Source organism: Giraffa tippelskirchi, chromosome 2 (genome assembly GCF_054371585.1).
Source record: "Giraffa tippelskirchi isolate mGirTip1 chromosome 2, T2T-mGirTip1v1.2.pri, whole genome shotgun sequence".
NCBI lineage: Eukaryota > Metazoa > Chordata > Mammalia > Artiodactyla > Giraffidae > Giraffa > Giraffa tippelskirchi.
This window is the reverse complement of record NC_137276.1, coordinates 60,859,441-60,876,957: the sequence shown is the minus strand read 5'-3', so window position 1 is coordinate 60,876,957 and position 17,517 is coordinate 60,859,441. Positions and strand designations below refer to the sequence as shown.

At 42.5% G+C, this 17,517-nt stretch overlaps 1 protein-coding gene across 34 annotated transcripts in view; it reads left to right on the top strand.

Annotated features, from left to right (window-relative positions):
• Positions 1–17,517, top strand: part of LRMDA (leucine rich melanocyte differentiation associated) — a 1,316,989-nt gene that overhangs the window by 679,466 nt on the left and 620,006 nt on the right. For 2 of the 34 annotated variants that reach the window (XM_081564337.1, XM_081564426.1), the window contains exon 6: positions 5,860–10,308. The exons of the other annotated variants lie outside the window; for them this stretch is intronic. In XM_081564337.1, the coding sequence (XP_081420463.1) occupies positions 5,860–6,078 (219 nt within the window). In that variant the 3' untranslated portion in view covers positions 6,079–10,308. Of the gene's footprint in view, positions 1–5,859; positions 10,309–17,517 lie in introns of those variants that run through there. 34 annotated transcript variants of the gene reach the window in all.

Genomic DNA, 17,517 nt, shown 5'->3' with positions numbered 1-17,517 from the left:
TTACTGGTAAGAGCACAGGCTGGCCCATTGAGTTTAATTAATGTATTCACACCCTCTGACCCAGCAATTCCATTCTAAGGTGTATATCCCAGTAAAATTCTTCTGTGGGATCATAAGAAGTGTGTGTGAGCATTTTCATTACAGTATTGTTGGTGTTGGTGGTGTGGTGAGGGCAGCGTTGTGTTGAAGGCAATGCTGGGAGATTGTGGGGTTGCCTGCCTTGGAGAATGTGTGACCATTAGAAGCAAGGATTCACTGGATGCCTAGCAACATGGGCTAGATTGTGTTAACTACGTTTTCTTATTTTCTGTATTCTGAACGCCTTGGTGGTTGGGACCTAACTGACTCGGGAAAGACTCCCCCTCCCAGGGCTAACCGGTTCTTAGGGACGGCACATGACTCACCAGCAATGCCTACCCAATCCAGAGCCCACGCTCTGACCCACCTCCTGTATTTTACTGTCACCTCTGTCCTCATCTTCCCAGAGCCAGGTACCAGTCAACTCAGGACAGCCCACTGAGATCACTCAAACTAGCCATTCCTAAGCCTGCTTACCTTGCCTTACCCACTGCTGCTGCTTAATCGCTTCAGTCGTGTCTGACTCTGTGTGACTCTATGGACTGCAGTCCGCCAGGCTCCTCTGTCCTCAGGGTTCTCTAGGCAAGAGTACTGGAGTGGTTTGCCATGCCCTTCTCCAGGCAATCTTCCCTCCCAGGGATCGAACCTGGGTTTCCTTTGTTACAGGCAGATTCTTTACCACTGAGCCACCAGGGAAGCCCTACCTTCCCACTACTTCCTGCAGAAAACACAATGAAGTCTCCTGACCGGTCTTGGTGTTTCCCCATGCAACCCTGCCTGGTGTGACAGTTGCCCTTCTCTTGGGAACTGTGAGTAATGAACTGTTTTCTCTGTGGCAGTCGCCTCCAGGTTGGCCTCACAATACCTGAATAATAATTAAAAACTAGAGTTTAAAACATTGATGTTTAAGAAATAGTGCCTAATTTTTAAACTAGGAAACAAAATAAAATATATACACAGCACTAATTAAATATTTTAAAGCATATGGAAACAAAACCACAAACATACTTTGCAAGGACTCGTTTTAACATTAGAGTAGATATGTATGATGGGAAAGAGAATTAAAATGGGATATGCAGGGGTAAAAAAGAAATGAATAAAAGAAAAACCTTGAAGTTAGGGGGGATGGATTAAATACTTTCTCTGATGTCTATGAGCTTACAGTTGGGTCCATAAACAGGGAAAGTTTCCAGTAACACTGGACAGTATAGTCCATGGCTACCAGGCCTCCTCTGGACAGTCCATGATAGAGGAATCTGGAGGTAGACAAGAGCTAGCTGAAAGCTTAGTATTTGGGAAGCAACTTGTCCTCTCAGGTCCGTTACTGCAGCATGTTTTCAAGTCTTTTCCAGAGAGGACACTGTGTTTGAGATACTGTACCTAAAAAGTTCCCCCATAAGGTGGGAAGTGCTGGATCCCCTGCACCCTTTGGGAGCTCTCTGACTTACGTTGGGATATCATCAAAGGCTTTAAGGAGTACTGTAGGGAAGCATTTGCGTGATCCTTGCTTAATACTGTGTCTTCCAAATTTATTTGGCCATGAAATGCTACCCAGTGACACTATTTATTTGGATACTGTGAGAGAGACAAGGTTCAAAGGTGAACCACTGAGAACCTTGAATCACTCATGGCTGAAGACTTTTTGTCCAGCAGAAGTCTTGGTGCATGGCAATCTCCCAAGCAAAGTTTATAAACCAAGGAAGAGATGTTTGTATTATTTGGAAAAATGACAAGGAACTGGGAAAGATTGATGCAAGAGGAGCCCTTGACCACGATACCACTTTTTTCTTAGCATCCAGGGAGGCTCAATGAGAAATTGTTTTTTAAATCAGAAAGATGTCAGTTCAAGTCATAACTTTTAATCATTATGACTTTCAGCTAGCCTAGTAAACTCAGTTTGGTTTTCTCATCCGCAGAATGCATATTACAACACTTAACTTCACAGGAGTATGGTGAGATAATGGTTAGAGATACTGTATGTAATATATCTGGCACATAGTAGTGGCTTGATAAGAGTTAGCTATTGTTAGCCAAGCTGTGGAAATACATACACACACACACACACACACACACACAGAATATTACTGATCCATAAAAAAAGAATGAAATATTGGCACTTGCAGCAACATGGACAGACCTAGAGAATATCATATGAAGTAAATTAAGTCAGATAAAAATAAATATTATATGATATCACTTATATGTGAAATCTAAAAAATAATGCAAACAAACTTATTGGCAAAACAGAAATAGACTCACAGATACAGAAAATAGGCTTGTGGTTATCAAAGGGGAAAAGCCATGGGGAGGGATCCTGTAAATTAGGAGTACAGGAAGAGCAGATCAGTTCAGTTCGTTTCAGTCACTCAGTAATGCCCATCTCTTTGTGACCCCATGGACTGCAGCATCCCAGGCCTTCCTGTCCATCACCAACTCCTGGAGTTTACTCAAACGCATATCCATTGAGTCAGTGATGACATCCAACCATCTCATCCTCTGTCATCCCCTTGTCTTCACACCTTCAATCTTTCACAGCATCAGGGTCTTATCAAATGAGTCAGTTCTTCACATCAGGTGGCCAAAGTATTGGAGTTTCAGCTTCAACATCAGTTCTTCCAATGAACACCCAGGACTGATCTCCTTTAGGATGGACTGGTTGGATCTCCTTGTAATCCAAGGGACTCTCAAGAGTCTTCTCCAACACCACAGTTCAAAAGCATCAATTCTTCGCTGTTCAGCTTTCTTTATAGTCCAACTCTCACATCCATACATGACTACTAGAAAAACCATAGCTTTGACTAGACAGACCTTTGTTGGGAAAGTAATGTCTCTGCTTTTTAATAAGCTGTCTAGGTTGGTCATAACTTTTCTTCCAAGGAGCAAACATCTTTTAATTTCATGGCTGCAGTCACCATCTGCAGTGATTTTGGAGACCCCCAAAATTAAGTCTGTCACTGTTTCCACTGTTTCCCTAATTATTTGCCATGAAGTGATAGGACTAGATGCCATGATCCTAGTTTTCTGAATGTTGAGCTTTAAGCCAACTTTTTCACTCTCTCTTTCACTTTTATCAAGAGGCCCTTCAGTTCTTCTTGACTTTCTGCCGTAAGGGTGGTGTCATCTGCATATCTGAGGTTATTGATATTTCTCCCAGCAATCTTGATTCCAGCTTGTGCTTCATCCAGCCCAGTGTTTCTCATGATGTACTCTGCATATAAGTTAAATAAGCAGGGTGACAATATACAGCCTTGATGTACTCCTTTCCCAGTTTGGAACCAGTCTGTTGTTCCCTGTCCAGTTCTAACTATTGCTTCCTGACTTGCATACAGATTTCTCAGGAGGCAGGTCAGGTGGTCTGGTATTCCCATCTCTTGAAGAATTTTCCATGGTTTGTTGTGATCTACACAATCAAAGGCTTTGGCATAGTCAATAAAGCAGAAGTAGATGTTTTTCTGGAACTCCTTTGCTTTTTTGAGACTGACCCAAACTTGCCCATGAGTGTCCAAGAGTCTCTGGTGGAGGTGTGGGATGGCGGTGGCCTGCTGCAGGTTTGGAGACACTGAATATAGCAGTGCATGCATAAGACCTTTTGAAGGAGGTCTTCATTACCTCCACCATAGTTTGGCCTCAAATAACTGGGATGGAACACAGCCCCGCCCTTCAACAGAAAATTGTATTCAAGATTTACTGAGCACAGCCCCGCCCATCAGAACAAGACCCAGTTTCCCCCTCAGTCAGTCTCTTCCATCAAGAAGCTTCCATAAGCCTCTTATCCTTATCCATCAGAGGGCAGACAGACTGAAAAGGACAATCACAGAAAACTAACCAATCTGATCACATGGACCACAGCCTTTTCTGACACAATGAAAGTATGAGCCATGCAGTGTAGGGCCATCCAAGATGGATGGGTCATGGTGGAGAGTTCTGACAAAACGTGGTCCACTGGAGAAGGGAATGGCAAACCGCTTCAGTATTCTTGCCTTGAGAATCTCATGAACAATATGAAAAAAACAGATACAAATTACTGTATGTAAAACAGATGAACAACAAAGATTTACTGTATAGCACAGGGAATTATGGCTTCTCCTATGACTCAGTCAGTAAAGACTCTGCCTGCCATGTAGGGAACACAGGAGATGTGGGTTTGATCCCTGGGTCGGGAAGATCCCCTGGAGGAGAAAATTGCAACCCACCCCAGTGTTCATCCTTGGAAAATCCCACGGACAGAGGAGCCTGACAAGCTGCAGTTCATAGGATCGCAAAAAGTCAGAGACAACCAAAGTGACTTAGCACAGAGAGAATTATATTCATATTTTGAAATTATCTATAATGGAAAGGAATCTGAAAAAAGATACAAATTACTTTGTTGTACACCTGAAACTAACACAATATTGTAAATTATACTTCAATAAAATTTTTAAATACATATGTAAAAAAATTAGCTATTATTAACATTATTATCAGAATTATTCTTTCTTAAATGTTTTATGAAGACTAAGAGCAAACATATTCACTACTAAGTAAATGGGCATAGAAGAGGCTTATTCAAGGTCATATAACTCATAGCTGTTAGCCAAACTGGAACTAGCATCTGCTCCTCCTAGGTCCTGGTTCAATGTAATTTTCATTATGCTGGACCAAGGATCCTTTTGCCTGTTTCATGATTAAAGGAAATTGGTAAAGCTCTTTCGGTGTGCTGAATGGACCACTTCATTGTGGCATTGGGGAGAGACATGTAATGTGATTCAGAGGACACGGGGTGCCACCAGGATTATTATGTCAATTGTGTTCTGCATCCTTGTTAATAACTTGGTAAAGGTTATAAAGTATATGCTAATTAAATCTGTATATTGCCCTAAATGGGAGAGGTATTACAAGGCCCACCAATGACAGAGACGTGACATAAAGGGACCTGGAGCTGTCAGGCATATGGACAGGAAATCACTAGATGAGATTCAGCTGCAGTAAATGCATCCTAATACATCTGGGGACAAATAATCTGAAACACAGATATTCAATGGGAGGAAGATATTTGGAAAGCAGTAAATGCTGAAGGGGACCTGGGGGATAGTGGACAGCAAATTAGATATGGGTTTTCATTGTGTTAGGCCAACAGAAATTGGTAATGCAATCTTGCACTGTATTTTCTACAGTCCCCTGGAGCAACTGGGAGGAGAAAGCCTCTTTCTCTAGCCAAGAACAAGTCTGCTCACCCCACGCATGCATGCCTGAAAAACTGCCTTGCTGAGGTGATGCGGAGGCAGGGGCCTCTTTACTGCCCCAAGACTCTTACCCCACAGAGGTGGTGGCATTTTCCTTTCTCATAGCTTCACCCCCACCCTGGGTCCTCAGAGACCAGCTCTCTGTCCTGTCATCCACCGTGTTGATGTGCTTTCTGGGGATAGCCAAGGGAGGACAGTCCTGCAGGGGAAGTCCCTCTGGTCTGCAGGTAAGACTTGCCTTCAGGCATTCATTTGTATGTAACTCAAATATCTGCCATGTTCCTTAGTGATCCTGGCTTTCTCTCCTACCTTGACAAGATTGCACCAGGAAATAGCCTGTCTGCAGACAGAGGAATGTTTAAAGAAATACAAGCCATTGTCCCCAGCCCCTGTTCCCACTCATGGGAGTCAATAACTGGTTTTGTTCATCCCTTGCCTCTTCCTTCTCCACTCTGCCCACCTCCCATTTTTTTAGTCTCCTCAAATACTACCCTTGACCTGTATTAAGCTGAACATCCCTACTGGGGGCCAATAAGCATTTATTCTGGTTTTCTTCTAGCCCCCCAGCCCAGCTCCATTTTCTCAAGAAAGCCCAGTCCTGCCTGAGATTAGAGTACTTCATTGCTGGTGGGTCCTGCTCAGTGAGGTAAATTTAACCAGCATGTCTTTTCAAACCTTTGTAAAATTGTTCTGCTTTTGCCAACACACACTCTCTACCTTTCCCTCTCCGGGAGATCCTCACCTTCCAGAAAATCTTTCAGGAGCTATTAGGCAGTAGTTATGCTCATGGGGCTGGTATAAAGCAGTAAAAGTCTGAAACTTATTTGCAAGGCTGGGAAACTTTTTACTGCTTGTTTCTTCAACACCCTGGCTTCCTCCACTCAGGATGTGCTTCATCTTACTCATCATCTGGGTTTGCATCAGGGTCATTTAGCTTTGGCTTGCCATTGTCACTCAACACTCATAAATAAGTGCCCAAGTTTAAAGTTACCCCCTAAATATTTTTAAGCATTCCATTCCATAAATGTTCATTAAGTGCCTTCTCTGTGCCTACCACTTTGCTAGATACTAGTGTGTGGGGTGAGGGGTAGGGTTCTACTCTCATGGAGGGTCTTGAATTTAAAAGGCATTGCTGTGGAAGAACTTGAACTTTTAGTCCTGGGGGGTCATGGATATAAATGGATGACAGCTGCCAGCACAGAGATTTATGAGTGATGCTCCCAGCCAAAGGAAGTCAGGCCCACTTTGGAACTATAGACCGCTGTGTACAGGGCATCTTAGTATATTTAGCAAATGAGATTGCAAACTGTAGAAAAAAAGGCTGAGTGGGCGGAGAGGAAGAACATTCTCTGGCCAGAAACTTGCTGAACTCTGAGGGCCAGGGACCAGAGGCTTTGCAGAGGTGGGGAGGGATGTTCTTTGGCTTGTTCTGGACACATAAATCACCACCGAGAAGATATACCAAAGGCCAATTATACGGAGTGTTTTCTTGGAAAATCATCTCCCAGGCCTTGTAAATCATCCCCAGCTTTGGCAGGCATTGGGATCTGCCTAGGGGGCGGGTGGTGTGCCAGCGCACCCCAGTGTCAGGCAGAGGAATGACATAGGTGCTCATATGATCCCTGAAAAGTCAGTCATACAGGATCATTTTAAGGGGATAAATAAGGACTCTCAAAGCCTGATCATCAAAACAACTGTAGAATGAGGTGGAGACTTTTAGCCTGGAAGAGAAAGAACTTAGGGCAGTACCAGAGGGACTGGATTCAGTATCTGAAGGGCTTCAAGGGGTAGAGGGCATCAGTGTCTGTTAACCCTCTTCAGAGGCAAGAAGTAAGGACCAACAAGCCCAAGATACATGAAGTGAAGTGAAAGTCGCTCAGTCTTGTCCGACTCTTTGTGACCTCATTGACTATAGAGTCCATGGAAATCTCCAGGCCAGAATACTGGAGTGGGTAGGCTTTCCCTTCTCCGGGGGATCTTCCCAACCCAAGGATCGAACCCAGGTCTCCCACATTGCAGGTGGATTCTTTACCAGCTGAGCCAAAAGGAAAGCCCAGAAGATATACCCAATGTTTGATTTATCCAGTGTTTGAGAGTATAGAAAGAACTCCTGAACCACGTAAGTTGTCCAATAGTGGCATTGAAGCCTGGTGGGGAAGGGACAGATTCATCATTGCTATAATCTAGCCAAGGCTGGGCAACAGGGTGACAGCAGAGAAGAGAGGACACTGTGTCCCTGATCCTTCCATAGCTCCTTCCTTTCTCTCTCTCTCTGGAATAGGATATGGCTGGATGACCCAAGGGAGAAGTTCCTTCCCCAAAGTATTGTCTTCTTCCCTGCAAAGCTTTGTTCCCCTGATCCATTTCTCTCTCAGAGGGTTCTATTAAAATGTGTCTTCTCTTTGGAGCTATTATATCTTGAGACTTTGGGGGTGGGGATGTAATTGGTTTCCAGCAAGCAGGAAGGCCCTAGGGGATGGAATGTGAATTAAGAAATAACAATTTCTGAATGAGAAACCAGGCAGGAGGGAGGGCAAGTCCTCAAAAGGGAAGACTGGTGGGCACCAAATTTATTTCCTAAGTATTTATTTTGTTAACAGCCAATTAATTCCTTATGGGTCTGTCTTTGGTAAGTTTACATCATTCTTTTTTGGAATATATTGGTCTTTCCAGCCTGTACCAACTCAGGGGGCAATGAGTTTACAAGGTCAATAAAATAATTCTTCTGTCATCTTAAAATTCACTCAAGCTTCAAGATTCTCCTACTACTTCCTATATTCTAAGATAAAATGAACTAGTGTTTTTATTTATCCTCTTTTTGAATCTGTTGATTCTAATGGGATCTTTTCTCAGTCTTTGACTTTCTTTCTGGGCAAAAGTCTTCCTAATTGCCCTCGTAAGTTAGATATGATGATTCTTCTGTCCCTGTGATTAACTCAACAAGCACCGAAGCTTTATTAAGTGTCTAGTCTCTGGAAGTCATCAAGTAAGATGCCGAGGCTAGAGGTGAAAAAGACATTTTTCTTCCCCTTCTTTATACAGAATTGTAGTAGAACTGAATGCAGTATAATGTGTTCAGTGCTCTGCCCTGGCCTGGAAAACACACACCACAGTCACCGGCCATTGCTCATGATCCTGTTAGGGATGAAATCACTGAGACGCAGAACTTCCATGACTCACCCACGTTCTTACAGCTGGTCAGTGGCAGAATTGGGATCTGAACCCATTTCCGTCTGACCCCAAAGCCTGCATCCTTTCCACTGGGCAACACTTCCTGCCTTTATTCCACCATCAGTGGAAATTTAGGGAAACATTTGTAATTTAAGAATGAGTTGGAAAATTTCAATGCACTGGTCAATATGAAGACATTTTATAGTAAAACAAATAGGAGGATGAAGCAGGAAGTTTACCAGTGGCCTGGGATCCTCACCATCCACTCTGTGGGAATCTGAGCTCTTGGCATGTATGCATGGTCAGAGTTGTGGCTCTGTCTGGCCCCAAACATAAAACGGTAGAGTTGACTCAAGGCTCCTGCTCAGTCATCCTTGTCTGTTATGTTTGGAGGCAACAGCCCTGTGTGAACCCATTAACTCGGAGATTCTGGCCAGAGTCTTTTCCCTCCTCAACCACTGGGCAGGCATGCTCCACTCTGCCTTGAGTTGATCAGCTTTCCAGATGCATGGAACTATCGCAACTTGCCTCCCCATCTTTCATCACCCAAATGAGAGCAGTTAATGTTTAAGAGCAGAAAATAGGGAACATAATGATGAATAAATTATAAGTTTGGGGATATGAAAAGTCAAACTGTGTAAATATGTATTTAAAACCACAAACAGAATGTTAATGCATCTTTCCCATTAACTCACTAACTGAAATTACAGAGTGTAATGTGAGCCCCCACCCACGGGTGGGTTATGATGTCTTCAGATTCAGAACAACAAATAATAAATGTCCTTTCCTCAGACAAAGAAGCAATTGACACAGCTTTTTACTGTAGCCACTGACAATGTAGGTGGTGGAAACAAAATTGAACTCTGAGGGAAGAGGGAGGTCACGAGATATGTGAGTAAGTGTAGCATGGGCTTCATCTAGGCAGTTCCTAAGTACTGAGGAAAAGTCTCTGAGCTCAGGGAAGCCCCTCCAAGTGATGGGGGCCTATGCATGGTTGCCTGGCATGCCTTCCTGCATTAGAGGATGGCACACATCCTGCATTAGCTTATTTGCTAAAGTAATAGTAATTCAATAATTACTTGCTAAAGTAATAGCTCATGTTGGTATGAGTTGCTGGCTGGCAGCTGACATGAAGCCAGTCTTGCTTTGGGGAGGTTTGGTTTGAGGATGTATGATTAATTTAGCAGCCACTTTGTGGTGAGGTTGCTTATGGACAGCAGTGTAAAAGAGATGTTAAGAGGATGTGGAGAAATTGGAATCTGTGCACTCTGGGTGGGAAAGCAAAATGCTATGGGAAGCAGCCTGATGGTTCCTCAAAAAATCAAAAATAGAATTATAATATGATCCAACGATTCCACTTCTGAGTATATACCAGAAAGAATCAAAAGTAGGGTCTCAAAAAGATATATGTATACCTGTGTTCTTAGCAGTATTATTCACAGTAGCCAAAAGGGTGAAGCAATGCAGAAATCCACTGATGGATAAATGAGTAAATAAAATGTGGTATGTACATACCATGGAAATTTACTCAGTCTTAGAAAAGAAGGAAATTCTGATGCATACTGTAACTCGGATGATCTTTGAAGACATTATACCAAGTGAAATAAACCAGTCACAAAGTGACAGACACTGTATGACTCTATGTGAGGTACCCAGAGTCATCAGACTTATAGGAACAGAAAGAATGGTAGTGGCCCGCAGCTTGGGGGAGGAGGAAGTAGTTATACAACAATGTAAATATACTTAACATTACTGAACTGTGTACTTAAAATGGCTAAAATGATAACTTATGGTGTGTGTCTTGTGCCACAATTAAAAACAAAGCAAAACAAAAAAAGAGATGAAGGAGAGAAGAAGAACATAGCCTTGAGGGGGAGAAAGGTCTGTGCTTGACTCCTGACGCTGCCACTTACAAGCTGGGGTGCTATGTGTGTGCTTAGTCACTCAGTCATGTTCAACTCTTTGCAACCCCATGGACTGTAGCCTGCCAGACTTCTCTGTCCATGGGGATTCTCTGGGCAAGACTACTGGAGTGGGTTGCCATGCCATGGGCAATTCACTTAAACTAATCTCTGAGTCTCCAAATAGTAGTGATAATAACAGTGTCTCCTTTGTAGGGCTGTTGTGAGGATTAGATATGCATTCCTGGTATGTTCCTGGTATGCAGCGAAGACCTATGATAGGTATTAGGTATTGTTACTATTGCTTCTGCTCCATGCTGGGAGTGGAGTTTTGCAGGGGTGTGCAGAAAGGGGGACATATTCATTACTGGTGTGATTGTGACTTGGTATCTGGTTTTTCATTTGGCATCTCATGAAGAAGTGAAGCCTGCACTCCAGTAAGTTTATCTCTGAGTGTGCATCCTAGAAAAGCCCTAGTTCTGTGCCTTGTAGCTATGTGACATATGTGTAAGGCTGTGAACTGCAGCCTATGGATAATAGCAGAAAAATAGAACAGGTGATCGTGGATTGAATAATGTCCTCCCAGATATACATGTCCACTTGGAACCTCAGAAAAAGACTTTATTTGGAAGGGAAGTCTTTGCAGATGTAGTTGCGATAAGAATGGAGGTGAGATTGTCCCAGTCTAGAGTAAGCCCTAAATCCAATTACTGTATCTTTACAAGAGAAAGGAAGAGAGGGAGATTTGGACACAGAAACATATAGAAAAGAAGACCTGTGAAGATGGAGGCAGGGACTGGAGGGATGCAGCTATGAGCCAAGGAATGCCCAAGGCCACCAGAAACTGAAAGAGGTGAGGGAGGAGCCTCCCCTAGAGCCTTTGGAAGAAGTATGGCCCTCCCAGCACTTTGATTTCAGATTTCTAGCCTCTAGAACCATGAGAAAATAAGTTTCTATTGTTGAAGTCATTAAGTTTGTAGTACTTTGTTGTGGTAACCCTAGATTACTAATATACAGGTTGACTGCCCCTAAGTAGGAGAACAGGAAAAAATATGGAATTCATTGATATAGTGGCATACCATAAAACAGTTAAATAAATTCTCAATCTCAAAACCTAATATTAAGTTAAACAAGTTGCCAAAATATACTTCAAGTAAGATTACATATATGTAAGTACATTTAATAGTATATATTATTTACGTGAAAAAGCAGAGACATTACTCTGCTGACAAAGGTCCATCTAGTCAAAGCTATGGTTTTTCCACTAGTTATGTATGGATGTGAGAGTTGGACCATAAAGAAAGCTGAGTGCTGAAGAATTGATGCTTTTGAACTGTGGTGTTGGAAAAGACTCTTGAGAGTCCCTTGGACTGCAAGGAGATCAAACCAGTCAATCCTAAAGGAAATCAGTCCTGAATATTCAATGGAAGGACTGATGCTGAAGTTGAAACTCCAATACTTTGGCCACCTGATATGAAGAACTGACTCATTGGAAAAGACCCTGATGCTGGGCAAGATTGAAAGCAGTAGGAGAAGTGAACAACAGAGGATGAGATGATTGAATGGCGTTACCAGCTCAGTGGATATAAGTTTGAGCAAGCTCTGGGAGTTGGTGATGGACAAGGAAGCCTGACATGCTGCAGTCCATGGGTTGCAAAGAGTTAGACATGACTGAGCAACTGAACTGAACTAATGAAGTAGAATTATTGAAACAAATATGGGATGTTACATACTAATCCCAAGATAGTGGGTACATCTGAGAAGAGAGAGATCAATGCAGTGAGGCATAGTTTTAGGTATATTGAATGTGTTTTACCGAGAGAGGGAATATTTGCAGCAAACCTAGTAAAATGCTGACATTTGTTTGATAGCACAGGGTATATAGACATCTGCTATGTTCTTTTTTTGTATCTTCGAATTGTGTTGCATTTTAAATTTTTGAATGAGTTAGGGAGTTAGCAGCTCTGTAGGTAGTTCAGATACGTTGTTGAGGTACTAAAAGATACCAAGAAATACTAGCCCTCTTGTGTTTTAAGAAAACTACATTTCAAGGCCTCAGGGGTCTCTTGTGAATTTTAATCTGGTGATGGGAAGTAGTTGGATAGGTGGTACAAATGAGGTAGGAAAGAAAAGAAGAGCTTTGGATTCAGGGCCACCATTTACTTGCTCTGTGACTTTAAACAAATTAGTAAATTCTATGAGCTCACTTTCCTCAACTGTGAAATAATAGCTATACTAAGGTTATAAAATTGCAAGTACTTAGTAAATGTGAATAGCCTTCACTTTGATGTTAAACCCACCCAGAACTGTCCCTGCTGTGGTGTGTACCATGGTTCCTGAAGGAGATGGGCCCTGTGTGTTTGTGTGTGTGTGTGAAATCTTTGAATATACGATAAGCTACCCATGGCTGCCTTTCTGGGAAAACTTGGGCTCTATTAATCTTTCTTCAGGAAGACTACTAATTCACTTCTCTTTGACCTTTTCCCTGCATTTTGTCTAGCTCCCCTTCGTGCTATTTTGAAGGGATGGAAGCAGATGGGGTGTTCTGGAGAAGGTGAGATCTGAGTCCAGTGGGAGGTTGACATCTGGGCACTTATGTCTCTCAGTTCTTTTCAGCCCGGTGGCCTTGGGCGGCTGACTCCCTGGCACTGAGGGGAGCTCACCCTGCTCATCCCACCCCAGGAGCTGCCTTCCTGGTGCTCCTTCCTTGCCATGCACCAACCCCCTATCTCCTTCTATCTTGCCCCCCCTTCCCCCTTTCACTGGCTCCTGACGTTTCCTTAGCCTCTCTTGGCTCAGAGCCAAGCAAGTCTCAAACATATTTCAGGAGTGGGCTGTTGGCATTTCCGGGGCCTGTGGCACAAGTTGGCCATATGCAGGTGGTCAAGGGTCATTTTTCCCTGAAGGTTAAATGGCGACCTTGGTCAATGTGTAACCGATGTTCACTAAAATGATTTCCCCTGGTTAATGAGTCATGTGGCAAATTAGTTAAGGACTTTCACACCCTGCAGGTAAACTGGGGTGGTAAGAACTGGTCATCCTGTAATTGCATTTAAGTTATATTGACCATACAGTGAGGGACCTGCCTAACCCACCTTTCTGCCTCTTAGATCCTCACTTCAAAAGTAAATTAATGGGATAAAGGCCACACTGGAGAAGCACCAGGTGATGGCCTGGATGCCCGCTTTCCTAAGCCTTCTCAGCATCCCTTCTTTCCACCTTAGGAAGCCTTGTATCCATCCTCCATTCATTCGTTCAGTCATTCATTCTCATTCGCTCTATCCCCATATAGCCCTGTCATTCTCACACTGTGTGCTGAGGCTCCCACTGTGCTACAGTACACTCACAGGGATGCTACAGGGTGTTTTGAGTGTTGGAAGGCAGCACAATGATATGTGGCATCAGTCAGACACTGTGTAAACTGCTCACTGAGACAGTTCACAGCTGCAACATTAGATCATGCTGCATTTCTTTTGATAACAACATACCTTTGCTGTAGTGCATTGTGGTGGCCATTGCTGTGATAAAAAGTGAGTAAACTGTGAAATCAACATAGAATGGGAAATGCTAATGGTAGTGATTTCAAGGTTTGGAAAGCTGTACAGGGCCAAACAAGCAAGCACACACTTCCCTTTAGTAAATAAGTGTGAGCCTTGAAAAATGAAGTAAAAATGTTTTTTTTTTTTCCATTTCCATTTATTATTTTTGCTAAATGGATATAAAGTTGTTAGGGCATAAGTACTTAATAAGTCACTCCATAAAATGCAACTGCTAGGTATTTCTTTTGGTCTCTGAACTCTCCATAAAAAACACTACGAGATGCTAAGGATACCATAAGCTGAGAAAGTCTGAGAACCTTTAGTTTAGTCAAAGATGAGCTATCCACTCCTTCATCTCCAACAGACCTCTTGCTAACAACCATCTTCCCCCTGGATGTAATCACTCCAGCCCTTATATCTTTGCCCTCACCAACAACTCTTTTTCCTACCTGAAAGATGAAGTTTCATGGATTCTTAAAAAAAAAATAGAAGGAAGGAAGGAAGAAAGAAAAGAAAGCTTTGCTTAACTTTACTACCACCCCTGAACTATTATTCCTCCTCTATTTCCTTCTTGCCCTCAACCCAACCCCTTTACCTTTCACATGCCCAGGCGCCTAAAACTTGTCTGACTTTTTCCCCTGACACTGTAGAGATCCAGCTCTCCAAGGGTCAGTCAAGTTCCCAAGAGCTACATATGGTTTATTTATTTGCCCATCACTGTCTAAAGCTTTCTTCACTCACCTTCATGATACCCATGAGCTCGCCTCCTCTCCTAATACCCTTCAGCCTCTCTGTTTGGCCCTGTTTGCCTTTCACTCATTTATACAAGCCTTCGAGAGCTCCCTCACTTCCCTGCCTCTGCTGTCCACCCTCCATCCCCTACCCTCACCCCAGCCTCACTTCATCTTCTCTGTTGGTGTGTGTACCTTTTCTTTCTACATAAACTGTACAGATGGCCACCTTCCCAACCAGCAAAATCCACCACTGCTTGTATCCATCCAAGTCTTGCCACTGGCCTGAAATACCACCTACTGACATCTCACACTTGAGATGTGCCTTTTAAGGCTCCCCTCCGATAGCCTCTGTTTGACAAAACTTCTCTTGGTGTCCCCAGAAAGCCATCTCTATTTTCTGTCAGTCACAGAGCTCTGACTCTGATGTCATTCTTCATACTTCACTGATCATTTATAGGTTCCCTGAACAGTATTCTCCAGCTCTCCCTGGGTGTCTCACCTGCACTTCAAAATTCAATCATCTTTTTCCTCTCCTTCCTTCCTCAGCCTTTATATATACTCAGGTTGAACAGCTGATACCTTCCAGGGCTTCCCCTCATGTTCACCTCTTTCCATGTTTCCTTCCCTGATTGAAACCCTAATTACCTTCCCTCCTTCCCTTCAGATAATTGGTCCATCACCTCCAGATTCTCCCCAGACCTGGACCACTACACTACACTATAGAGTGCTACTCACACAGGCAACCAAAGTGAGTCCTCACATCTCACTGGTGGATGGGTTCTCCCTATGTGAGTGTTCAGTGGCTTCCCAGTACCAATAAGCCCAAACTCTTCATCCAGGCCCTTACTGCTTCTTGTGATATGGCCTCCACTGACTTTTCCAACCCTGCTGCACTCAGATACCTGCATCATAGTCACCACGAGAGTGAAGTCTCACACCCTTCCCCCCACCCCCAGCCGATGCTTTGGCTCCCACTGATCCCTGTTCATGAACAGGTTTATCACTCCTGGTCTCTCATTAATTTTAACACTGCTGATGACTCATCTTGAGATTCCTACCCCCATAGAGGCTTCAGGAAGCTCAAATCCATCCCCACATCACCCCTAGAATGCTCAGAGATCTTTGAAGGCACAGACTGTCTCACATTTTTTCATCTTCTGTAGAAGCTGGTATAATGCTTGACACATAGCTGTGATATGGTGAACAAGAGTTTGAAAGAAGCAGTGCTTTCCAGAAGTTGTCCCAGAATTTGGCCTTCCAGGAACTCCTGTGACATATTGTATAAGAATCTACATGTCTTTGATGAGGTTGACCTCCAAAATAGAAGTGTTCCAAATACCTTGTTCCTCCGTGTTAGGAAATAGAGACCTTTTTCTTCCTCACTGTATAATTGTAATAAATTAGAAAATAAATATCAAGGAAAGAAATATAATTTAAATATAATAAGCCCCCTAGAAATAATAGTCATATTTTGGTATTTTAACTGTCATAATATTTTCTGTAAATACATATGAAAAATAATATACTTATGACACAAAAAATAGGATTATAGTTAACATTCATTTATAGTTTCTTTTTGTTATTTATGAACACTATGTACACTGAAAAGGCATAGGTTAATAAAGTATGTATTATTATATATTATGTCTTATAATATTGCTTATTCATGATTGTTTAATTTTTAAAGTATATGTTACATCCTTATTCCTGAAAATTATTTTATAAGTTGTCCATGGACTGGTGCCAGTTAGAAAATTATTAAAGATCCATAAGATAAGTACCAAGATTATAAATGAATGTTCAGAAAATTTTAAAGGAATGTAACATTTCCATATCTAGTTATTCATTTTGAAGCTATTTTAATGCAAAAAGAGTACATATTTTTCATCTTAACAGAAATAACTTCTATTAAAATCAGTCAAAATTTTATACCTACATGCTAACTCCTCACCTCCCCAGTTTTTCACATAAATGGGAAGACACAATTCATACTATTTTTCCAGTGATTTTTTTTTACTTCAGTCAATTCAGTCACTTAGTCATGTCTGACTCTGCGACCTCATGGACTGTAGTTATGCCAGGCTTCCCTGTCCTTCACTGTCGCCTGGAGTTTGTTCAAACTCATGTCCATTGAGTTGGTGATGCCACCCAACCATCTCATCCTCTGTTTTCTCCTTCTCCCCCTGCCTTCAATCTTTCCCAGCATCAGAGTCTTTTCCATGAGTCAGCTCTTCACATCAGGTGGCCAAAATATCGGAGCTTCAGCTTCAGCATCTGTCCTTCCCATAAATATTCAGGATTGATTTCCTTTAGGGTTGACTTTTTTGATCTCCTTGTAGTCCAAAGGACTCTCAAGAAGCTTCTCCAGCACCACAATTCAAAAGCATCAATTCTTCGGTGCTCAGCTTTCTTTATGGTCCAACTCTCACATCCATACCTGACTACTGGAAAAACCATAGCTTTGACTATACATATCTCCTTTGTTGGCAAAGTAACGTCTCTGTTCTTTAATACACTGTCTACGTTTGTTGTCATAGCTTTTCTTCCAAGGAGCAAGCATCTTTTAATTTCATGACTGCAGTCACCATCCACAGTGATTTTGGAGCCCAAGAAAATAAATAAAGTCAGCCATTGTTTCCACTGCTTCTCCATCTGTTTACCATGAAGTGATGGGACCGGATGCAATGATATTAGTTTTCTGAATGTTGAACTTTAAGCCAACTTTTTCACACTCCTCTTTCACTTTCATCAAGAGGCTCTTCAGTTCTTCACTTTCTGCCATAAGGGTGGTGCCATCTGCATATCTGAGGTTATTGTTATTTCTCCCGGCAATCTTGATTCCAGCTTGTGCTTCATCCAGTCCAGCATTAAT